Consider the following 24,481-nt stretch of genomic DNA (forward strand, 5'->3'; position numbering starts at 1 on the left):
CATGTACAATACTCAGGGTGATCCTGGGGCACCAGTCATGAATTGGCAACTGTATGGTACCTACCTCATTCTCCCTTTCCAGGTCCCCTATCCTAAGCAGCCCATTTACTCACCACCTCAGCTGGATGGCCCTTTGAGCTTCACATACTCAGTGAGTCCCACTCTGAAGTCATTATCTCTCCAGTGTCAATCTGCCTTCCTGTGTCTCACTGAAGACAGTATTGTCCATCCAGGCCCCAGGCCAGACAGCCCCAAAATTTCCTTGCCTCCTCCCCTCTCACCTTATCACACTCTCAATTAGTCAACAAGTCTTCTCTCTCTCTCTCTGAGGTGGGCATTGAACCCAGGGGCACTCTATCTCTGACCTATATCCCCAGTCCTTTTTTATTTTTATTTTGAGAAAGTGTTTCACTAAATTGCCAAGACTGGTCTCCAACTTGCAATCTTGTCTCCTGGTTAGCTGGGATTACAGGCATGCACTGTCGTGCCCTGCTAAATCTTGCTCTTTTTACCTCCTGGATGCTCCCTGAACTTTAGTAGCAGTCTCCTAAGTGCTCTCTATGTCTATGGTCTGGTCCACTCCATTCCTCTCTTCCCCTTAACTTTCAGAGTATTTACACACTAATCTTGCTGACATCACTGCTAGAAACCCTGAAATGCCTTCCCAAGGCCTAGGGTGAATTCCAAATACCTTGTCACCACCCACCTACCCCTCCCCACTTCCTGCAGCTCCTCAGCTCCTCTAGACCTTGACTCCCCTAAGGACTGAATGGTATCTACCTGTTCACCCTCTCAACAAAAACCCAGGCTTGCCTGCCTAGTGTGGTAGCACATGCCTGTGATCCCAGCAACTCGGCAACTCAGAAGGCTGAGCAGGAGGATCACAAGCTTGAGGCCAGCTTCAGCAAATTAGCAAGGTCTTAAGCAACTTAGCAAGACTCTGTTTCAAAACAAAAAATTTTAAAAAGAGGGCTGGGGTTGTGGCTTAGTGGTAGAACACTTGCCTAGCATGTGTGAGGCATTGGGTTCGATTCTCAGCACGCATATAAATAAACAAATAAAAATAAAGGTTCAAAATATATATGTACATATACATTTTTTTGTGGTGCTGGGGATTGAACCCAGGGCCTTGTGCATGTGAGACAAGCACTCTACCAACTGAGCTATATCCCCAGCTCCCCCAAAAGGTTTAAAAAATAATAGAAATAAATAAAAAATTAAAAAAAAAAAAAAAGACTGGGGATGTGGCTCATGGGTAAAGTACCCCTGGGTTCGATCCTCAGTACCAAAAAACAAAACAAAACAAACACAGGTTCTGGTACCCAGCAAGCACTCTGCAAATATTTACCGAATGAATGATGTGACATTATAACTGCTGGGTTAAAATCTCTGCTCCATCACATGTAAGTTGGGGACTTGGCCACGTGTCTTAACTTCTGCCCTCTTCTCACTTGTAAACGGGGACAGTAACAATACCTTTCTGGTAGCGTTGTTGTGAAACGTCAAGTACTTAGAGGAACTTGCACGCACATTAGGTTATTATGTAATATTTTTCCCTATGCTGGACGTGAACTCAGGGCTTCGTGAATGCAAGGCAAGCGTTCTACCACTGAGTAGACTCAGAGCTCTACATTCTTTCTTCTTTCTTTCTTTTTTTTTTAACTCAGCTTTTTCCTGGATCTCAACAGGAGGACCCATCACACAGGTACATTCGTTCCTGGAGTAGAGGACTCACACCTGACACCCTGCGGGACACCTTGACATCTGCTCTACCTACCACCGGGGTCTTGGGGCACGCCCCGGCCCACCTCGGATGCCTACGTCGACGACACTGCCCATTTAAGGAGGGAGGGAGGGAGGGAGGGGCGGGCCGGGAGGGTCCCGCCTTCCCGCTGAGGTCAGCGCGCACCTCTGCGTGTGACGCTCTGGTTGCCGCAGAGACGCCCCGCCCCCGCGCGGCGCTGCGGAACCGGAGCTCCGGGCGGCGTCGGCAGCGGCGCGGGAGGCGGCGAGGCCAGGGCTGCAGGAGCCGGCGCGGCGGCCTCAGCGAGAGCGGCGGGGACCGAGCAGACCACGACGAAAGCGCACAGGCAGCCGGGTCGGGCCGCTGCGGGGAGAGCGGCCGCCGGGAAGCGGGCGGGAAGCCGGGCGGGCAGCGGACAGCCGCCGAGCTGCGGAGCGACATGGTGCTGCTCAAGGAGTAGTGAGTGACCGGCCCGCGGTGCGGAAGCGAGGAGGAAGGGAGGGTCGGAGATGACGATCAAGGAGGCTGATGGCCGGGCGGAGAAGATGGAGAGCGCGGAATGGGCTGTTGGGCGGCCCAGCAGGGGAGCAGGGGACCTTAGTGGCTGGACGGGGCCTGACGTGGGGCCACAGGGGCTGAGAGCCAGACAGTACTAGAGGTGGGGCCCAAGGGAGAGTGAAGGCTGAATAGGCCTGAGGAGAGGCCAAGGAGACAGTGAGGGCGGGATAGGGCCTGAAGTGGGGTCAAAGGGACAGTGAGAACCTGGCAGGACATGAGGAGGGGTCGAGGGAATTCAGAGCACTGGATGAGACATGGGTGGTCCTATAGTGGGGGCTGAGGGGATGAAGGAACCAGCTAGAACTGTAGAAGGGGCTGAGAGGACCTGTGGGAGACAGAGGAGTTATCTCAGGGACCAAGGAACAGTGGGACAAGGGCAGGCAGAGCTAGTGAGCTAGGCGGTAGTGGGGAGGGCTGAGAAGTAAGGGGCAGGAAAGCTCAGATAAGAGAGCTCTTGGAATGGAGTTGTGATGATGAGGAGTGCTGAGAGGGAACCTGGAATATGTAGTGTGGCCACCTTGACAGCAGGGGAAGGATTGCAATAAATGGACACTGTAAGAGATCTAGGGGGTCAGGGCCAGACTTGGGTGACAGAAGGGAGATAGAACAGAAGGGGCTTAGGTCCGGAGACCAGAGTGACAGTGCCCAAGTGGTAGCTGCAGAAGAGGAGACATTTGGGAAAAGCTTGGGATGACTGTGTTGAACTTGGGAACACTTGAGTGAGGAGTTCAGAAAATATTGGGCAGTATCCAAAGTGATATGAGGCAGTTATGTGATGGTAGATGACCAGAAAGTTACAAGGATAGGGGATAGCCCAGAGAATATGTTGAGTTGTGAGGAGAATATGTTGAATATGTGAGTTGGAGGTGGTGGGGTCCAGGGCAGGGGAAGTTTTTCTCTAGGAGATTCTCAGTCTTGGTGACAAGGGATGGGAAATTTCTTGGAGAAATCAAGACATTTTCCATAAAAGCATTAGTTGAGGAGTGCCATTGAAGGGTGAAGGAGTTCTTAAGTAATGCCTTGGGATGAGAAATTGGTGACTTTTGGCAGGGGTTGCAGGGAGGTGGGTTTACTTTTCAAATCCAGGAGATTGGATGACAGGTGGGGATGTCGGGATTGCTTAATCTTTCAAATACAAGTTGATCCATCCCTGAAGTTCATGGTTTCAAGTAAACATCACAGGACACCATTTCCCCCAAATGGGAGATTGGATGTGCAGAATTTACAGTTAAACTGTGCTTCCCTGGAAGGAGGGTAAGTGGGCAAGTGGTCTGTTAGAGCCCCAGAAGTCCAGAAGTGGGAGATGTCCAGGTAGAATGAAACCCTTGAAACTCTTGTTAGCAGGCAGGTGTGTAGAGGGCTTTTCCCATTTTGAAGTGAAGGTACTTAGTTCCTCCCCTCCTGGCTTGCTTCTTGGAGGTGTTTAGGATGTAGTGTGAAGTTTGGATAACAAAGCAAGAAGAGATCCAGGTGTCATCCCAGTTTGACACCTCATGTGAAAAGCATTATTTGAGGTCCTGTCACCTCTGTTTCTTGACACCCAGACTGATGTTATTCCAGTCAGAGCTCAAGGTTCTCCAAGAAAGGGAACATGGTGCATTTTTAATCTTGTGTCCAAATGAACAGACTTTTCCCATTTTTCTCATACTCTTTCCTATTCCTAGAATCTGTAGAAATCAGTAGTTTTGAAAAGAAGGTCAGACAGGAGAAAGAATGAGATCTAAGTGAATTTTGAAGGGAGGTGCTCGTTCTTATTCTTTGTTCTCCTCTGCTTGATGCCTGCCAGGGAAAGGCCCAAGGTGCTGGGATGCAGAGCTGCTTGCATTTCCTTCCTGCTTGACTTCTGCCCTGGGTATGCATCCCTGGGCAGGGGACAGGGCAGGAGGGGGCCATCTGAGAGATTTGGCTATGTCTGCAGCACTGCAGCTCCAGGAAGGGTGCGAGTGAAGGTCACACTATAGTGAGCATATCTCCAGTCTCAGCCAGCTGTGCCTCTGTGGCCCTGTCTTTTGGAAGTGTACCCTATTGCTGCTGAAGTGGTTTTGTTCCTAAGGAGCACAGGAGAAATGCCTGGTGTGCAGTTGTAATGAAAGCAGCCTCGGAGCATTTTGGGAGAGATTGGCTGATACCAGTCTCTTTTAGGGGGAGACTTGGGTCTAAAGGTTGTCCCTGTTGATTTTTGTGACACTTCCTCTAACAGGATTCTCCATGATTTGATTTCTGCAAATTCTCGGATGTGATTTTTGCTGTGTTCTTGAAGATAAAAGATGCATTGTTTTCTATGAAGTTTCTTCCAAGGGTGCAGAAATTCTGGCCTCCAACTTGGGAGGATTTTTCTGCACCATTGGCTTTCTCGAATGGGAGGAGTGCATTAGTGGTAGCATCCAGTAAACCAGAGGATTTATGTTATTCAAGTAGTTCGGAGGAAGGCAGTAAATACTTGGACTCCATTATGTTTCTCTTGTTACTTTTCTGTTTGGCCTTTACTGTGACGCTTTCCTCCCACCCCTCTGTGTGCTTCTTCTTCTGACCCCTCTGTTGTTCTTATTTCCTGAGGGACCTTTTTGCAACTAGGAAATAGCAAGCTATTTCCCAGCCTGGAGCAAGAAAACATGTTTGAACCCACTGCATAGGAAGAAGGACATAGCAGCTCATGCTTCACCAAGCAAGCACACAAGAAGCAGAAGGGCCCAGCGGGTTCCAGCAAGGCTCCGAGAACTGAGAATTTAAGCTTTGAAACTGACTTGACTTATAGGAATACATCCAAGACTTTTTCTTTCAGCTCTCTTACCTTGCAGCAGTGAACTGGGGATTAACCATTGATCTGCATTACAAAAGCAAGCCACCTAGAGAAGTGCCACTAGCCTTTTCACCTCTGTGGAATTTTGTCCCTTGTGGGACTTTGCTGGCCATGGCTTCTCCATTTGGTTATTGCTTATACTTCTAACAGATGGTGACCGTTGAAATGGAGAATAAGAAAGTTATCAGGTGGGGTGCATTTGGACAGCTTCTGGAAGTCAGGGCACAGGTTGGGCATCCTCTTTTGGTGGTTTCATGGTAGTAGTTTGTATTGTAATATCTGTTCCAGAGCAGAGGTGGTTAGTATGTACTCTTAGGGTGATTAAATCTCCAAGGAACTTGGCCCTTTCCCAGTCTTTCACCTTGAGGGCTGTTGGTGGGTCCGTAGAAATGCAAATTCCCAGAACCTGATTCTTTGGGTCTAAATCCTAATCATATTGGGTCTTTCTGTGTTAACCTCTCTGTTCTACTAGACTCAGGGGAGATGGGATGGGTGAGGGAGTAGGAGAAGAAGACAGCTTTAAATGTGAGTCAGAGGCCTGGGAAGTAGCTGGTGGGAATTCAGGTTTGCATTGAACCACAGGGTTCTAAATGGAATGTCAGAAGGACTCAAAGTGTCCCATTTCCTGCTGGATTTTGTCAGTGAGCATAGTGTCATTCAACAAAACATTGAATACTGTTCTAACATGATGCTTTAAGAACCTGTGGCAGTTTCAGAGCCAGAAGTTCACATTCTTTTTCCTTCTCTTGTAGTCGTGTCATCCTGCCTGTGTCTGTAGATGAGGTAAGTCCTTTTTTTTTCTTGCACATAGTTGCACATTAGTTTTTGTGACTGTTGGCTCAGTTGGACTGGGAGTGCTCATACTCTTTATACAGTTTTCTTATTTGTTCTAACAGTATTCAACATGAATTTTCCTGGTGCTGCTTTCAGTTGAAGGAAAACACTTGGTTAGTGCAGCTGGGCGACTTTGTACAATTGGCCCCAAGCTGTTGGCATGCTGGATGACTTTGATTACCAGCCATCTTTACCCACTGGGACTGTGCCTGTCTGGGGACGTTATTGATTGGGTTAAGTATATGCATCTCTGGGACCTCCATGACTCTACTGAAAAGTGTGCATGGCTCTCTCTCTGGTTATGCAACAAACTAGCAGGGCAGGAAATCTCTGAGGCCCTCCCATGCCATGCAAGGTGACTGCTGGAAAGACCGAGACATAGAACCCTCCTTTTACGGAGACCAGAGAAATGGGCTTGGCTTACCCTCTGTCCTTTTATGGTTCTTGGGTCTGATATCCCGATGTGTGTGGATCTGGCAGCAGCATTGCCACAGAAGGTTCATAGGCCATGCTGACTCAGAGCTGGTCTCTTGGACAGCAGAAAACTGTTACAGAGCCTCCTTGGACCCACCCTTTCTCTGAACTTCCTCTCCTCTTCTCTCCTGGCTCAACCTTGTTCTTTGCTTCCTTCTGAATTCATAGGCCCCACCCCAGCCTCCAGTGAAACTTGAGTTCGAGTGAAGTTTGTCAGCTAATATGTTGCCCTCAATCAATGGGCTGCAATGCCAGTGGGAGCTCCTATGATAACTTCTACTCTTTTCCAAGTAGGAACTGGACCTTTGAAACTAGGCCGACAGAGCCTGCTGGACTCTATATGAGACAAATATTCAAACTAATTGACCTCTAAGAGGGGTGAGCAGGCTTTGACCTTCTAGAGGATTGTCCAGTGATGGTCTGCATGTCTTATAAGAACTGTGGAAACCTAGCAGATGGGGACAGAGGCAAACTTGAACATGAGCTGGGGGCTCTGAGAAGTATAGATAAGAGAAATGAGACTAAGCTGGGACTAAACTGGGTGTGATGGTACATGTCTGTATTCCCAACTATTCAGGATGCTGAGGAAGGAAGATCACTTGAGCCCCAGAATTCAAGGCTAGCTTGAGCCAACATAGTTAGACCCTACTTCCAAAGAAAAAAAAAAGAGTGGGTGAGGAGGATAGAGAAAGAGGGAGAGACAAAGGGACTGGGAAACAGGTACTGAATTGACAGGGGTTGACTTTGGGGAGGGGTTTTAATCTAACTCCTTTTGGGGCCTTATTATATTTATTAAATATAGTGAGTGATAAATGTTTTGTACTGAAAGGCTAAGCAGGAAGGCCCAGCATATCCCTTGTCCTGAAACTTAGGAGGGATCCAGCAACTTCCTCTCTGCTGTACAGGATCAGCCCATCCCTCAATCAGGAAGCTCTCTCCTAAGAATTTGGAATTTCCTCAGTGTAAAGGCTCTAGCAGAAACTATTTGGAGGGAGTTTCTTGATGAACTAAAGGGTGAAAATGTCTTTAAGAAATGCTGTAGATTGGGCTGGGGAGATAGCACAAAGCCCTGGGTTCGATTCCCAGCACCACCAAAAAAAAAAAAAAAAAAAGAAATGCTGTAGACCAAGGAAGTTTCCAGAAACATCTCTCTGCTATTCTGTAGTAAGACTGGAGGGGCCAGAACTCTGACTGCTAATGGTGGGGCTGAAAGCAGGAGAGGAACTCCTATTATTGAGAGCATCCGTGGGGCTGGGGAGATAGCTCAGTTGGTAGAGTGCTTGCCTCGCAAGCACAAGGCCCTGGGTTCAAATCCCCAGCACTGCAAAAAAAAAAAAAAAAGCCATCTACCCTACATTGAGAGTATCCACACTGGCAGTTTTTAGATTGTGATGTTCTTTTTGAGGGTTTGAGGAAGTGGTGGGGCAGGGTGAGGTAAATCAAAGCCTAAAGTTTAAGCAAAAGCTTGGGAATTATGTGCTGGTTAAGATTTATTTCTCTGTGTGGTGATGGTCAGCCTGTTTCTTGTTAGCTGACAAGAAAGCAACTCATGGCCTGGTAGGGTTGAAGCTCTTCTTTTGATGGTTTGAACCTTAGTTCCAGAAGACCAAAAAATGCTTGAATGGGGAGTCTGAAGAAGAAATAAGTAATGATCGAATCTCTGAGTCTGTCAGTAACTCCATCCTGACTCATGGTTCCCATGGGAACAGCCCAGCATCATGTGACTGATAGATTCACTTCCTAAATTGGAGGTCATGACTTGAGGCCCTTGGTGCTTCTGATTTGGGGGAAAAAGAGAAAAAAGAAAAGAGAAGGTCAAGTTTTATAATCATCCTGATGGCCTGATCAATATTTGGGGGCAGAATTAGCTTCTGGCTAGCCAGAGTCTTTTTTTTTTTTTTTTTTTTTTTTTTTTTTTGGGTGCTGGGGATCGAACCCAGGGCCTTGTGCTTACAAGGCAAGCACTCTACCGACTGAGCTATCTCCCCAGCCCCTAGCCAGAGTCTTTGTCCTCACATTGCTCGGGGTTCCTAGGCATTCTGTAGCACAGCAAGAAACCCTGGCTGTTTGACATGGGTATTTCGGTGCATGGTTCCTGACCTAGGCCAGCCCACCTTGGGCAGGACTGCTGCTTCTTTTCAGATTTCATGGCACCATCTCCCTATGGTACTTGACGTGACAAGGCCATGTGGGTGGAACCAACAGCTGTACTGTTTTTTATGACATGTTTCAATATTTTTGGTCCACCCATGATATCTTCCTGGGTTCCCATTCCCAGATTGTCAAGGTGATGGACTGTCTTAGCTGAGTGTCTTAGGTCTTTGGGATAAGAGAACAAATCTCAAGGTTAGGGGAACATTGTCCTAGGCTTGAGGAGGCAAGAATCCTGGTCTCCTTAGAGTTCCTTATCTGATTTAATGGGCTGACCTCTACCCGTACCACCACTCAGTCTGAATCCGGCAGCTCTTCCAGGTTTTCAGAGCCATCTATGTCAAAGGAAACCCTGCTGACATGAAAAGTATCCCTCACTGTATAACCTGTTCAGGCTGGTCTTACTTTCCCCTTTGGATTAACAAAACTGCCTTCACGTGTCTCATGGGATTAAAGGATCAGAATATCAAGAGAGATTAAAGGGGGAAGATGCCAGCCAACAGACTGATCCTCTTAGAACCTGCCCTCTGATTCCTGCAACTGAAGAGAAACCCAGTGAAGACAATTAGTCTCTGTCTGGAGTTCCCCTCCCTGAGTAGCACCACAAGCTGGCAATCCAGTCCCCTCCTCTAGGCCCTCTCCCCAGCCAGCCCTTTAGGATTGCTGAGTTAGGTATTCTTCTTTAAAACAGAATTCCTTGCTTCTTCTTAGGAACCATTGGCTCAGCCAAACCCTGACCCACTTGATAGGGGTTTCATGTGTACCTTAGCTAGTTGGTGGAACTGGAAAGGCACAGGAACAATTTGGAGTTCTCTAGGGGCATTGAGGCAGCACTGATGTTGCTTAGGATTTGCAAGGTCAAGGTGACTGGCTCTCACCCAAATGTTCCTCTTTATGGGATTAACTGAGCCATGATCGCTTGCCTGGGTCTTTCTTTGGCATTTTTTGCTAGGTTTTTGCTTTGAAAATTAGGGTTTTTTGAACTTTGTGGTGAACAGTGAATTGTCCTGGTCTGCTGTTTTGCCTTTCAGACCTTACTCAGAAATTTCCCTGATGTGCTTAGGAAGCTGCTATGGATCAGGCTTCCAAACATAAGGTGAAGCAGCCCTAGAAGCCGCCTTTGCATCTTCCTCTTGCCAGAACTGGTGGCAGTGGTAGATGCCCAGAGGTACAACAGAGAGTTTTAATCTCAAAGAGAAAAAAAAAAAAAAAAAAAAAAAACCCTTGTTTTTCACCCCTGTGAATACCAGGAGTTTGGGGGAGTAGAGAGTGAGGGTGAGGGAAACCTTAGTCTGCACCCAACAACGTGTTGAACAATCAAGTACTTGTTTTTCTTTTCCTCATCCTACCTAAAATGTGCCTGGTTGACACTGGCAGCAATGGGGAAAACACATCCTTTGGTGTAGGTGTAACTTCTAGCATCATCTGTTGCTGTACATTCTCTCTTCACTGTAGTTTTCCCTTGAGACAGTTTCCCTCAGAGAGAAGTGGGCAGAAGGGCTAGGCCTGGGCACTGCCCAGGTCACTGACCCAAAACACCAAGCTATCCTGTGGGGGTCAGAGGAGGCCAGTGATCTTGACTGGTGACTTGATAGGGTGGCATGTGACCCAAATAAAGGAAAACCAGGCTTTTGCCATCTAGTAACTGCCAACCCAGAGGGGGCACCCAGCCAGCACAGACCAGGGAAGGAATCTGTGCTGGGAATCTAGCAAGGGAAGCAAGAACACTTGCTTCAGCCCCACCAGGAATCTGGAAAGCCTCTGGAGGTTTGGTTGTCTGAAATACTGTTCTTTGATCTAGCAGGGTAGGGAGGGGCTCAACACTACAGAAAAAGCAAGTAGGTGAGCCAGTTTTACAGAGAGGTTGTGATTTCAGAGCACTGGTCAACCTTCTTTGACAAAAAGTCGTATCTTAGGATCTGTTTAAGTGAATGGGATAAAGAAATTTCTAGCAACCAATGCAGATCCTGTTTTGGGGTCTTAATACCAGACATGGGTTCAGAGCAAGCTACCTTAAACTTTATAATCTGTTTTCTAGATGGTGGTATAAAATTAAGTATATTTCCCTGCCTCTTTAAGCCCAATGGATGGTGTGAAATTGGAAGGTTGAAATTAAACACGTCTGATGGCCGAAGAGAGGCCGTGGAACTGTAATCTCAATTGCTCTGGGTAGAAGTAGGGAAGGCCTGGTGTGAATGAAACTCCAGGATGAGCTTCTGGATGAGGGGCCCCCAGAGCCTACTCTGACAGTTACCAGCAGCTGCACTCCATATAACTATTGAGAATAATGCCTGTCTCTCTGTTCCTTTAGTATCAAGTAGGGCAGCTGTATTCTGTGGCTGAGGCAAGCAAAAATGAAACTGGAGGTGGTGAAGGCGTGGAGGTCCTAGTGAATGAACCCTATGAGAAGGATGGTGAGAAAGGCCAGTACACACACAAGATCTACCACTTACAGAGGTATGTGACCATGGCAGCAGGGCAGAATGGTAACCTGGTTTAAAATTGGTGGTGATAGTTAATTGCCAGGGGTTGCGGGGGCACACACCAGTTTATTAGCTGGTTGTTCAAGTTGCTTCACTTGTGAGAGTGAGCATAGGTGGTACTCCTTTGTTCATTTAAAGATTTTTGTTAATTAAAAAAAGAAAATTGTATTTATCTAACCAGACTCCCAGTCCCTCAGAGTGTTTTATTGTGGGCCCTCCATCATCAGTGAGTATATGTGTGTATGTGTGTGTGTGTGTGTGTGTGTGTGTGTGTGTGTGCATGCACACATGCATATATGGTTATTTCTTTTATTATTTTACATAGAATCATATTATATGTACTGTTCTGTTCTTTGCTCTTTTGTTATGTATCATAACTGACTTTCATTATCAGTGTATTCTGCCTCATTTTTTTAAAGCACACATAGTTTTCATAATATCACATTGTACAGATGTGCTGTAAGTTGTTTAACCAGTCCTCTCTTGATGTACATTTATAGTCATTTCCAGATGTCTGCATACTGTAGTAAAATTGCTTCTGCATAAATATTTTTGGATGTACTTGTGTGTGTCAACCTATAGTAAGCTTCCTAAAAGTGTAATTGCTTGTTCAAATAGGGTTTTAAATTCTGGTATTGTGAAATTAGCTGCCAGAGAAATTTTGGAACTTCTCTTTCAATCAAAGGCATACATATTTTTAAATGACACTCGAACTGACCTGTGTACCCAGAATCCATATAAATCCATACAAATCCACACAAATTTGCTGAATCCCTAATCAAAATGAAAACATTTCAGTAAACTATGAGCCAACCTAAAGGGCACTGGAAACAGTAGTAAACGTATACCAACTTGAGTGGAAATCAAACCAAGTTCTTTTTAGAAACTAACCAAAACTGGAAAAAAATAAACCTTAATCTTTTTTAAAAAAATTATGGTAAAGTATGCATAACATAAAATTCACCATTTTGAAGTATACAGTTCAGCGACACTAAGTATATTTATATTGTGTTGTATCTTAAACCTAAATCTTAGTTCCTAGTCACTTTACAGAACTGACATCAATTTCATTTTCATTTGGTAAAAATCCCTGACTTGCTGTAGTCTGGTGCCCTGGCACTGAAACAGTACTAACCCAGAGGAATGCAGGATTCTGCAGGCTGGAACAGGAGGAGAGCAACTCTGTGCAGTGGGAGACACTCAACATGCTTCTGTTCCTTCTTACTGCACCTTTTGTCCTCCACTCCTCCATCCAGACTCTCAGTTGACTGCCAACTAGTCCTTACTGAGGAATTGACAGTTGGTTAAGAGAATACTGTCAAGATATGCCTTCCTCATAGTCTATTTGTATTTTTAAAAGAAGTCTTTGAAAATAGATAGGGAGTTTGATATTTGAAGCAGAAGACACCAGTTTGTTCTTCAAGACTTGGTGCAGCCAAAATGGCAGGGGTTAGGGGTTGTACATAAGAATTATGAAACATGTCCTACCCTCTTCCTTATAGGAGAGAGAATAGATGTTGAGCTGCTACCTCTTTTCTTAATACCAAGATAGCCAGTTGTAGGGTGGGGGACTCTATGTCTGTCCTCATGGGGACAAAAATCTTCCTAGCAAATTAGCTTCTCTTGACTCCATCTCCTTAGCATCTCTAACATATCCATTTCTTGTCTTTGTGTCTGAACTGGATGACTTCAGCAGCTCTCAACTGCTGTCCCTGCCTTCCAGTTCTCTGCATAGCTGTGAATACCCCGCCTGGAAGATCTGCCACTCCATAGCCTGAAAGCTATAGCTGGCTTCCCTTTGCCCTCCTAATGAAGTCTCTACTCTCTGATATAACTTACAAAATCTTTTATGACCTGGCCCTCTGTGTTTTTTTGCATTCCCAGCCTCAGACCTTGCATCAACTTCTCTGAACGTCTTTCTCTCAGCTTTTCCTGCCCTACTCCCATCTTTTTGTCTAGCTTAGTCCTACACAGTCCCTATTCCATGTGTTCTTGTCATCCTGAATTTCCCGAACATCCTGCCTAGGGTCGTATGCGTCCCCCTGCCGTGTTCTCACAGTGCTGTGCTCACCACCTACCCTGGCCCCGTGCTCACCTCATTGAAACACATACTTTCAGTATTGTCATTTGGCTGGTTAATTATACTCCCCTCTGGACTGCTTGGTTTCTGTGTGTATCCTGGTGCCTAGGACAGAGAAGTGTCACCTGAATGAGAGTGGCAGTGCATGGGTAAATCTCAGAGGCTTGCTTTGAGGCAGCGTTCTACTGGGATTAGCTCTCTTTTAGGCCTGAGCCCATTAAAGCTGATGAGGTTGCTAGAGCCTGCTGAAAACTTTATAGATGACCATTTAAAAACCAAGAAAGGAATATGTGTGCCTTTTAAAAAAAAAAAAATATATATATATATATACATAAATATATATATATATATATATATATATATTTTAGTTGTTGATGGACCTTTATTTTATTTATATGATGTGCTGAGAATTGAACCCAGTGCCTCACAGATGGTAGACAAGTGCTCTACCACTGAGCCACAACTCCAGCCCTGTGTGCCTTTTTGTAAAACAGAATTAAGTTCATGCCATGCATGTCATTCTGCAACCTGAAATGAAAATTGAATAGAAGGAAGTATTTGTCTTGGGAGGTAGACAACCCTGAGGCCCTCCTGTCTTCTTGGAGCTTACAAAACCAAACTGGATATGGTAGCACATGTCTGTAATCCAGTGATTCAGGAGGCTGAGGCAGGAGAATCTCAAGTTTGAGGCCACCCTTGGCAACTTAACAATACTCAAAATAAAAAAGGACTGGGAATATAACTCAGTGGTAGAGCATCCCTTGGTTCAGTACCAAAAAAATGAAAAACAAAAGCTTACAAAATAGACTAGATTATCTTAGATCCCATATTCTTAAATTAGGCAGTCATCCTGACCCATAAACCTAGACTGATAGGTTCAGTCCAGTGTTGGTAGTATATGTATGGAGTTATCGCCTTTGTATCTTATCCTTGTACTGTAGTATAGAACAATGCCCTGGACCCAGTGAAGTGTGGAATGGAAAAATGTAGAATGAGAATATAATGGCTGATAAACCACAGCAGTTAGCCTGAGTTCTTATATGCTGTCCTTTTCCTGGTGGGTGTTGGGGCAAATTTTGGGTGGTATTGGTAACCAATCTGGGGTGTCAGGGTCTGGAGGTGGCTTCTCACAAACACTAGTAACTGCTTATCTCACGGAAATTTGCTTTTCAACTCTCCATTGAAGAAGCTTAAACTGACCTGAAGAATGTGATATAAAAGCCCTTTGTCTCCTTCTCTCCTCCATTTCTCTTCATCATCCCTTTTTTTTCACTATAGCAAGGTACCCACATTTGTTCGAATGCTGGCCCCAGAAGGAGCCCTGAATATACATGAAAAAGCATGGAATGCCTACCCATATTGCAGAACTGGTGAGTACAGTCTTGGCTAGAAGCTGGAATTTGGGCCCCCAAGGTGGGTGAGGGTATGGACAAGTGAGCTCAGGGATGGGGGTGCATTAGGACTTTACATCCCAACTTCATTTCCCAGATTAACCAGTGAAAGGATGAAGTTGGGGGTGAGTGTCAGGGTTATCCAGCACAACTTGGCAGTCAACTGTGTGCATGTGTGTTTATTTAAAATCTCCAGACATATTTTCTACACAAAATTTAGATCAATGATTGCTAATTATTAAATTACTCATTTTTCTTCAGTAAATGGAGACCATTTTCCCTGTCACATGGTAGTCTGTTGTTTAAAATTTATAGCTGATCACAGTGGTGTATGCCTGTAATATCAGCAACTCGGGAGATTGAGGCAAGAGGAAGCCTGGGCAACTTAGTGAGACTACCTCAAAATAAAAAGATTAAAAGGCCTGGAGTTGTAACTTTGCCCTTGAGGACCTGGGTTCAACCCCCAGTACTGGGAAAAAAAAAAAAAAAGCAAAATTATAATGACTGCATGGCTGCATAGTAGTCTGTTATATGTATGTATTGTGGACTGATCACATCTTGGGTTCTTTATCTGTGGATTCCATAAACCACTGATCAGACATACATAGGAAAAACAGCTAGGCATAGTGGCACATGCCTGTAATCTTAGTGATTTAAGGAGGTTGAGGCAGGAGGATTTCGAGTTCAAGGTCAACCTGATCAACTAGTGAGACTCTCAGCAACTTAGCAAGATTCTGTGTCAAAATAAAAAAAAAACTGGGGATGTAGCTGAGTGGTGGAGTGCCCCTGGGTTCAGTCCCCAGTACCAAAATATAGGTAGGTAGGTAGGTAGGTAGGTAGGTAGATTGATTGATTTTCATAGCATGTGCAAGGCCTGGGTTTGATCCCCTAGCACCTCAAAAAAACAAAAATTGTGTGTCAACTAAATATATACAGACTTCCTTTGGTGATTAGTCCCTAAATAATATAGTATAACAACTATTTATATAACACTTATATTGAATTAGGCATTGTAATTTATCTAGACATGACTTAAATTATATAGAATGATAAGCAAATACTGTGCCATTTTATATAAGGTATTTGAACATCCACAGATTTTAGTATACTGGGTAGGGAGGAGGAGCCAATCCTCAGTGGAATGGTTTTTTAAAACCATTCCCTTATTGTTAGTACTGAAATTTCTACTGTGATATATTTACATGTGGCTTAAAAGGTAGAATTTAGACCTAGGAACTCTTGGTACGCAGTCATAGGAAAGACCCTGTAGGGTGACCTCTCTGCCCTGAAGAAGAACCAGGCCCAGAGGTAGCAAAGGAGATACTGATGCTGTTGGGGTAAAGTTGAAATAAGCCTAATTTTTAATGACAAAGAGTTTGGAAACAGCAATTCCCAAATTGTGTTATATACATATGGAGTGTGCATGGCAGATTCTTTAGCCAGAGGGTGGGGTGGGGGGGTCATCACTGCTAAGAACTTCAAATTGATGACTGATGCTGAACCAGCATGTTCTGTAGTTGAGGGTGGGGATGGAATTATTTTCTTAATATTGGCCAGTCTCCTGTTTGGAATTTCTGAAAAGGAAAGAGTGGAACCTCCAGTAAGAACTTTGTATGCTTGTCTAGACATTCTGGGATTCCTTTTGATTAGTTCAGACTCTCAGCTTTCCAAGATCCCTAAGTCTTGAGGGAAATCTAGAAGTAGATCTTATGGGCCCAAGCTGGCACTAATTCGTATCCCAGGGGATAAGAATCCTACAGGTGCCCTGTCTGTGAGATAGGTGACCTTTTACCCTAACAACATTCATTTGTTGGCACAATCTAACTCTGGCCTCCTCCTGCCAACATGTACGCTTCACTTACTCTATCTGTTAAGACCTGGTACTACCTAGATGATATGTGATAAGGATGTGATCCTTAGGTGACTCAAGTGATTCTTATTCCATGGACTTTGGAAATTATTAAAGTCATTGCTGTCTTTAGTCCTCCACGTTCCTACAGAGGTTGAAGAACCTTGTATCAGGAGATGCAGTCAGTCATTGATGGGACCTGAGATATATAACACTTATGATTTTATTGCTGTAGCTGAACATGCAAACCTCACAATTCCTTAAGCAGTGAACAGGAAGCTATTAAATTCTTGGAAATGAGACATACACATGTTCTTAAAAGGTCATATGCAGTGTGGTAGGGTGTGTCTGGTCTAGGGCCAAAGGTGAATTTTATTGATGTCTAAAAGAATTGCAGTGAGCATGCATTGTAATAGCCTTAGTCAACTTGGCATGGAAGTCACAGACAGTGTGGACTCCTCCATGCCCGAGACAGGGTTCTGATACATAGTCTGTGCCAAGTGAGAGATGCCTAAGAGTGTGCTTCAGCTGGCACAGGCCCTTTTCTACAGAGAAAATGTTAGTGCACTTACTGATCCTTGACCAAAAGAAAAAAGAAAGAAAAATATAATTTCCAAATACTTCGTGAAGAGGACAATGAGTGGGGGGAGGAGGACCTCACAGTCACATTCACCTTCTTACAGAATGAATATGTTGAATCATAGACCTGTTCAGTTAGACATCCACTCTTTTAAAATAAGAGATGTAAATAGGCAAGGAACTTTGTAGTTCCTTCTGGGGTCAATGGAAAAGCAATTATTAGTTCAAACATCTTAGCTTGACCTAACTAAATCAAAGTTTGAGGTGAAGTGATTGAAAGAGCATGGAATAAAATACCCCATGCATTTTGGATGGTTCTAATCTTATTCTGAGAAGATTGAAAACAGATTGGGAATACACTACTATCAGCTCTTTCTGTTCTCTTTATTTCTCTCTCTTTTTTCCATGAAGTTGATGGGTTGAGATGTGAGGGAGGAGGGGTTGGGGGGGTTGGTCTCTGGATGGAAAGAGGAAGAAAAATATATTGGTTTCTTCTTCCATTTCCTCCCACTGACCTCAACCCTTGGCTAGATACAGTATTGCTAGGTTAGGCTTTTAAAATACCTTATTACTGGGGGTGTAGCTCAGTGGTAGAGCATTTGCCTAGCATGTGTGAGTCCCTAGCACCACACAAAACAAAACAAAACAAAACCTTTATTAGTTTATTTGGAAAACCCTATTTTCCAACTGCAAAGGGTTTCCTGAGGCTTTCCTGTGTAGTTGGGATTACAGTTTGAAGAAAAGGTGAATCTCTGAATGCAGAGATGTTTCAACAGGAAGAGGGCTCAAGAAGGTTTGGAGGAGATTGTTTGGTCACATAGGTTGGTGTTAAAGACCAGGAAGGGTTATCAGCCACTTTGGTTCAGAAATCCCATTTGTCAGAACTGAGCGAATCTAAGAGGGGCACGGTGACCCCGACTGTAATCCCAGTGGTTTGGAGACTGAGGCAGGAGGATCGAGAGTTCAAAGCCGTCTCAGCAATTTAGTGAGGCCCTAAGCAACTCAGCAAGACCCTGTCTCTAAATAAAATACAAAAAAGGGCTGAGGATGTAGCTCAGTGGGTAAGAACCCCTGGGTTCAATCCCCAGTACCAAAAAACAAAAACAAAACTTAGTGGATCTGTTTCTTAGTGTCTCACAAACACTAATGTATAAAAATCTCAAATGCCAATCTTGAAATACAAAATTAGTAATAAAACCAGATACTCCTGTTTACTGATTAGGGATAGATTCTTCTACATGGAAAGCCAATTTATAATCTGAATACTAATATGTAATAAAAAATTTCCATTTGGTTAGGTGATCAGATTCCTGAGACTCTTGATTATCATATTCTATCCCTGCAGAGCCCAAACTAGAAGTTTTCTTAGAGAACATGGATTAAGAATAAGGTGGTTAGTGGGAGAAGCTTAATGGCTAGTGTCATCAAAGCAGGCCAGCCTGACAGTGCTATTTCCACCGTAGTGGTGGAGCTGTGTTCCACTGCAGAATTCTGCCAAACTGGCCTCTTTGGACATCCCTCTGATGGCTGTTATACCCATCATCTCCTTTTTTCTAACATGGTTTTTTCAAGTTGCTAATAGGGCAATTGTTTCAGTATAGGCCTTTTAGTTATAATTTTTTTTTTTTTCCGGTACCAGGGATTGAACCCAAGGGCGCTTAACCACTGAGCCACATCCCCAGCTCTTTTTATATTTTGAGACAGGGTCCTGCTAAGTTGCTAAGTGCCTCAATGAGTTGTTAAGGCTTGCTTTGAACTTGTAATCCTCCTGCCTCAACCTCCTGAGCAGCTGTGATTACAGGCATGTGCCACTGCACCCAATTAGTTATAGTCTTAATCTGGTACTTCCTTCCAAGAATTTTTCATTAGAATTGAGGAGATTACTGACAATCTTTTGGATTATTTCTAAAGTATCTTGTATATTTCAGCTATTCCTCTTTTCAATTTTAGAGGTAGCCTTAGTTTCACTTATCGAGTGGGGGGGTTTCTTAGCCCTGTATAATTTCCAAACATGGCTATGTACCTTCCATCAGAAACTGAAGTAGCTCCTAAATTCAGAAGGTACAAAATGAACTGGAGGAGAACTGGTCTGTTCCCCAGTGACATGAGAACTGCAGTCATTTTCTCTGATAAATAATTGAACCATGCTTTCTGAGGGGGTTCTATTACAATGAGCAGGCGTGCAAAGCATGAGAGGTTTGGTTACAGTGAGAGGAAGGATGCTGTGGGCAGATAGACAGCAGCTGGCCCAAAGTGTCCTGCTCTGTCCCAGGAGGTAGAGGTGAGAGGAACCCAGGTGATTCTCTGACAACAGAGTAATGAATTACAGGGCCTAAAGCTGATCAGAGACAGTCCCTTTCCTTGTCCTGCTAGAAAGAATCCAAGGAGCCCAGAATGGCATTTTTTAAATTAAATTCCAGATTTGGTCTTCTGGGAGTTTTGTATGAGTGAAACTTAAGCGGGGTTTGGTGCATTGAGACAATCCCAATTCACAGGGTCCTGGAGGTGACTCTGGAATAAGCCATGGGAGTAGAGAGCTCTTTGTTATTCGTGGTCCCTTGGGGTGAGGAGCAGATACTTATTAACTTATTAATCCTCATTAACTTTTTTCTCTCTTATTTTCATGTCCTTGCTTTGGAGCAGTTATTACAGTAAGTATTATCAGGGGGATTGGAAATGTAGATGATTTATAAGAAAAGAAATAAAAATGTAGCTGGGGCTGATACTATAGCTCAGTGGTAGATTGCTTGCCTAGCATGTGCAAGGCCCTGTGTGTGATTCCCCAGCACCACAAAATAAATAAAAAATTAATAAATAACCACACTAGAGGTTCTGGATATTCTCTCTTGGAGTTGTCAAGGCTCAGTCTTTTCAGTCCTAATGAAGAACTTGTTAATTAGCATGGGGGCTTCCTGCTTTAAGCTGCATTGGCTTGTGGCTTTATCAGGTGCGTCCTGGCTCTGGGTCTTGTACAGAATGACTCAAGGCTCCCCTACTCTCCTCAGGTCATGCCTACTCAGGGTTGTATAGAAATTTTAGTTCAGTTGGCCTGATTGTGACATTTCTTTCCTATTGGGCATCTGTTGACCACAGTGAGCACTGACCTTTGGCAAATTGTGAAGTCAATAAGATTTTTCTTCTATGACCATCCCCTTTGTCATTGTCCCACCTTCCCACCCTTCAGCATACTCATCCAAGTGCATTGTCTCTTCCAGGGCACTTAATTCCTGTGGAGGTGATAATGGGTTTCTCCTCTTTTTAGCAGTTTCAGTTTTTTTTTTTTTGGTTTTTTTTTTTTTTTTTTTTTTTTTTTTATCTTTTACAGTTGTGGTTTTTATAATGCACTAAGGGAGGGAGATAATAATTAGCATGAAGGGTTATCTCAGCCAAAGGTTAGTTGGGGAGAAAGGGGCCATGGTGAATGTTTTTTGTTGGTTGGAGTCTTCCTGCGCTCTCTCCATAATACTAATTAAGCATTAGCACCCTATGCATGAAGTAGTATGGAAGACTGGTTAAATACATGGACAGCTTGCTTTTTGACCCAGTTCTGTGATGATCTCTGTGGCCTTGGATGAATCTCCTAACCTTGCGAATGTCAGTGTCCTCTTCTGTAAAGTGGGGATGATTCTATAGACTTCACAGGCTGGAGTGAGGATTCAAGTGGGGTAATGCATGCCTCACATATGATGGGTCCCCAGTGAAGTTAGCTGTTCTTATCAGGCAAGGACTTGAATCTTCCAGCTGCCCAGGGTCCAGTGATAGGAGACCGTACTTTCCAGCTATGAGCCTGGTGACTGTAAGGTGTTTGTTTTTTTTTTTTGTTTTTTTGTTTTTTTGTTTTTTTCCTCTTCCAGAATGAGTACATGAAAGAGGACTTTCTGATTAAAATTGAAACCTGGCACAAACCAGATCTTGGCACCCAGGAGAATGTAAGTAGTACTTCCCAAGGTCCCCAAGAGTTTCTGGGCTCCAGGACAGGATCTAGAATTTCTGTCCTGTAGCTTCTCTATGTCTGCCGTGGGGTTCTCTCTGTGGACCGCTTTCACCTGGTCAGGAAGGCAGTGACTTCTTGTTAAATCTGTCCTACCAGGCTAGGATTGCCTCATTTTTGACTTTCAAAATGTGATGTCTGAGATTCCTTACTCCACCTTCCTGTAGTGCTGGGATAGGTCTAAAGTGCAGTTACTAGCACAGAGAAGCTATATTTTATTTTATTAACTGTTTATCAATCTGTCACTCTATTTATTTATGGTATTGGGGCTCAAACCCAGGAGCATTTTACAACTGAACTACATTCTCAGCCCTTTTAAAAATTTTTTATTTTGAGACTAAGTTGCCCATGCTGGTCTCATACTCGACATCCTCCTGCCTCAGCATCCCCAGTCACTGGGACTGTAGGCAAGTGGATGTCCTGTTGGTGTGGCATTTTTATGTATTATGTATGTATGTATGTATGTATGTATTTATGTTTGGGTACCAGGGATTGAACTCAGGGGCACTCAACCACAAGCCACATCCCCAGCCCTATTTTGTATTTTATTTAGAAACAGGGTCTCAATGAGTTGCTTAGAGCCTTTCTTGTTGCTAAGGCTGGCTTTGAACTCACAATCCTCCTGCCTCAGCCTCTCGAGTGGCTGGGATTACAAACATGCACCACCATGCCCGGCCTTGGAGCAGTTGGTATTTTTAAAACAACAAAATTACAGCTTCTGGGCTGGAGATGTAGCTCAGTAGTAGAGGGCTTGCCTAGCATGCATAAAGATCTAGGTTTGATTTCCAGCTGCACAAAACAAAATAAAAAATTATAGCTTCCATAGAGCACAATTTTTTTTGGGGGGGGGTACTAGGGATCGAACTCAGGGCCTTGTGCTTGCGAGGCAAGCACTCTATCAACTGAGCTATCTCCCCAGCCCAAGCACAAATTTTTAATACCCCCCCTTTTTGTTTTTCCTCCGGTTCAGGGCCTTGTGTATACTGGGCAAATGTCGTACCACTGAGTTACATCCCCAGCCCCCAACCCTTTTTGTTTTTGTGGGTTTGTTTATTTATTTGGAGGTAGGATCTCTCCAAGTTGCCCAGACTGGCCTCAAACTTGTAATACTCCCACCTTGGCTTTCTGAGTAGTTGGGATTATGCGTATGTGCCACTACACATATCCTTTGCCTTAGCAATTCCATACCTAGGAATTTACTAGACAGTTATTTTCTCACATATATAACATATACAAGGAAATTCATTATACCTTTTTTTTTTTTTTTTTTTTTTTGATACTAGGGATTGAACCCAGGGGTGCTTAACCACTGAGCAATATCCCCAACCCTTATTTGTATTTTCATTTTGAGACAGGATCTCACTGAGTTACTTAGGGCCTCGCGAATTGCTGAGGCTGGTTTTGAACTCTCAATCCTCCTGCCTCAGCCTCCAGAGCTACTGGGTTTACAGGTGTGTGCCACTGCACCCAGCCATTATAGTATTCTTTGTATAGACAAAGATTAAAAACAATACAAGAGCTGGGCATGGTGGCACACGTCTATAATCCCAGCAACTCAGGAGTATGAGGCAGGAGGATAACAAGCTCAAGGCCAGCCTGAGCAACTCAGAAAGGCCCTAAGCAATTTAGCAAGACCTCATCTCAAAATAAAAAGTAAAAAGGGATAGGGATGTGGCTCAGTGCTTAAGCACCCCTGGGTTCAATCTCCAAAACCAAAAATTAAAATAAAAAGAGCCAATAAAGAACAATCCTCAAGGTATGTTGTTTAGGGGAAGAAAGGGAGGGAATGAAAGGGAAGGTAACTAGGGAATGAGATTGATCAAAGTATGTTATGAGTATGTACAAATATGGCATAATTTACCATTATGTATAATTATAATCCACCAATAAAAATATATTGATCAGTGAAAAAAGCAAGATACAAACATTGTGTATATGTGCTAGTGTTTGTATTAAAAATAAAAGCTGTGCACAGGGATAGACTGTAGCAGCAATGTCTGTTACTAGAGTGGACCCGAGGGACAAGCAAGAGAGTCATTCTTCATTGTCTCCTTTCCTTACATTTTGAATTTGTGTTACAATTTCATACTATGTACACGTATAGCCTGATCTAAATAAGCATGTGGCTAAGCAGGCAACATCTCCAGAAGTATTTAATCTTTACTAAGGGGGACACGAGGAAACAATGTAGGTATCCTAGGAGCCCTGAGGGTGTTTTGACCTACGGAAATGGACCTGAGCCTGAAAAATCATTCTCAAATTTATGGCTACTTAAAATCCAATCTCCTATTCCTATACTTGTATTTTTTGGTGATGCTAGAGATTGGACCCAGGACCTCATACATGCTGAGCTACAATCCCCAATCCTTTAAAAAAATTTTTTTTGAAACAAGATCTCACTGAATTGCCCAGGGATTACAAGTGTGCACCACCCTGCCCAGCTCCTTTGGATATTAGTTTAATATTCCTTATCCAAAGTACTTTGGACCAGAAGTGATTTGGAATTCAGATTTTGGAATATTTGCATAAACATAATAACATACCTTGGGGATAAAACCCAAGTATAAGCACAAAATTCATTTATGTTTCATAGATACCTTTTTACATACAGCCTGAAGGAAATCTCTTTCTTCCTGCAGGTGCATAAACTGGAGCCCGAGACATGGAAACACGTGGAAGCCGTATATATAGACATTGCAGATCGAAGTCAAGTACTTAGCAAGGTAAGAACTACATAAAGATGTGGGATGTAGAAATGAGTTCTATTAGAGAAACCAGGGAACCATACCCAACTTGGCTCTAAAGGAAATTCTCTCTGGTATTGTTTGCTGTTTTACTTATTTTTATTTTTTATGGTATTATGGATTGAACCAGAGCTTTGCATATGCTAGGGAAGATTCTGAGCTAATCCCTAGCCCCTTTTTTAATTTTAAAATATTTATTTATTTTTTCCTGGTCCTAGGAATTGAACCCAGGGTCACTCTACCACTGAGTTACACCCCCAACATTTCTTATTTTTTATTTTGCAACAGGGTTTCACTAAGTTGCCAAGGTTTGTCTCAAATGTGATCTTCCTGCCTTAGCCTCTGGACTAGCTGGGACTACAGGTGTGTGCCACCGTGTCCAGCTATTTTATTTTGAGATAGGGTCTTGCTAAGTTGTCTGGCCTTGAACTTTTGATCTTCCTTCCTCAGCCTCCTAGGTAGCTAGGATTACATGTTTTTGCCACCATTCTCTGCATTGTTTTATTTATTCATTCATTTATTTTTGTGGTACTGTGATTGAATCCAGGGCAACTCTACCATTGAGCTACATCCCTAGCCCTTTTTTTTTTTGAGACAGGGTCTCTCTAAGTTGCCAAGGCCAGCCTTGAACTTGTGATCCTTTCACCTCCCAAGTAGCTGGGATCATAAGAATGTGCCTCTATGCACAGTTTTATTTTTAAAGTTAGTCTTTAGAATTCCCCCTTGTCTTGAGTTGGGGGTGCCACTGGGAAAATAGCAGCCCAAATTTATGGGTTCTATTTGGCCTCTGGAACTTATTAAAC

At 43.8% G+C, this 24,481-nt stretch overlaps 1 protein-coding gene across 2 annotated transcripts in view; it reads left to right on the forward strand.

Annotated features, from left to right (window-relative positions):
• The first annotated feature begins 1,941 nt into the window (after nucleotides 1–1,941).
• The window catches only part of Pitpna (phosphatidylinositol transfer protein alpha), a 39,399-nt gene continuing 16,859 nt past the window's right edge, over nucleotides 1,942–24,481 (forward strand). Inside the window, exons 1-7 of one of the 2 annotated variants that reach the window (XM_047547625.1) lie at nucleotides 1,943–2,203; nucleotides 5,855–5,885; nucleotides 10,873–11,018; nucleotides 14,403–14,494; nucleotides 19,587–19,594; nucleotides 20,798–20,872; nucleotides 23,574–23,657. In XM_047547625.1, coding sequence (XP_047403581.1) covers nucleotides 2,184–2,203; nucleotides 5,855–5,885; nucleotides 10,873–11,018; nucleotides 14,403–14,494; nucleotides 19,587–19,594; nucleotides 20,798–20,872; nucleotides 23,574–23,657 — 456 coding nt within the window. In that variant the 5' untranslated portion in view covers nucleotides 1,943–2,183. Of the gene's footprint in view, nucleotides 2,204–5,854; nucleotides 5,886–10,872; nucleotides 11,019–14,402; nucleotides 14,495–19,586; nucleotides 19,595–20,797; nucleotides 20,873–23,573; nucleotides 23,658–24,481 lie in introns of both variants that reach the window. The other variant, XM_047547626.1, reaches the window with a different exon arrangement.

This window comes from Sciurus carolinensis, chromosome 3, assembly GCF_902686445.1.
Source record: "Sciurus carolinensis chromosome 3, mSciCar1.2, whole genome shotgun sequence".
NCBI classification, from domain to species: Eukaryota; Metazoa; Chordata; class Mammalia; order Rodentia; family Sciuridae; genus Sciurus; species Sciurus carolinensis.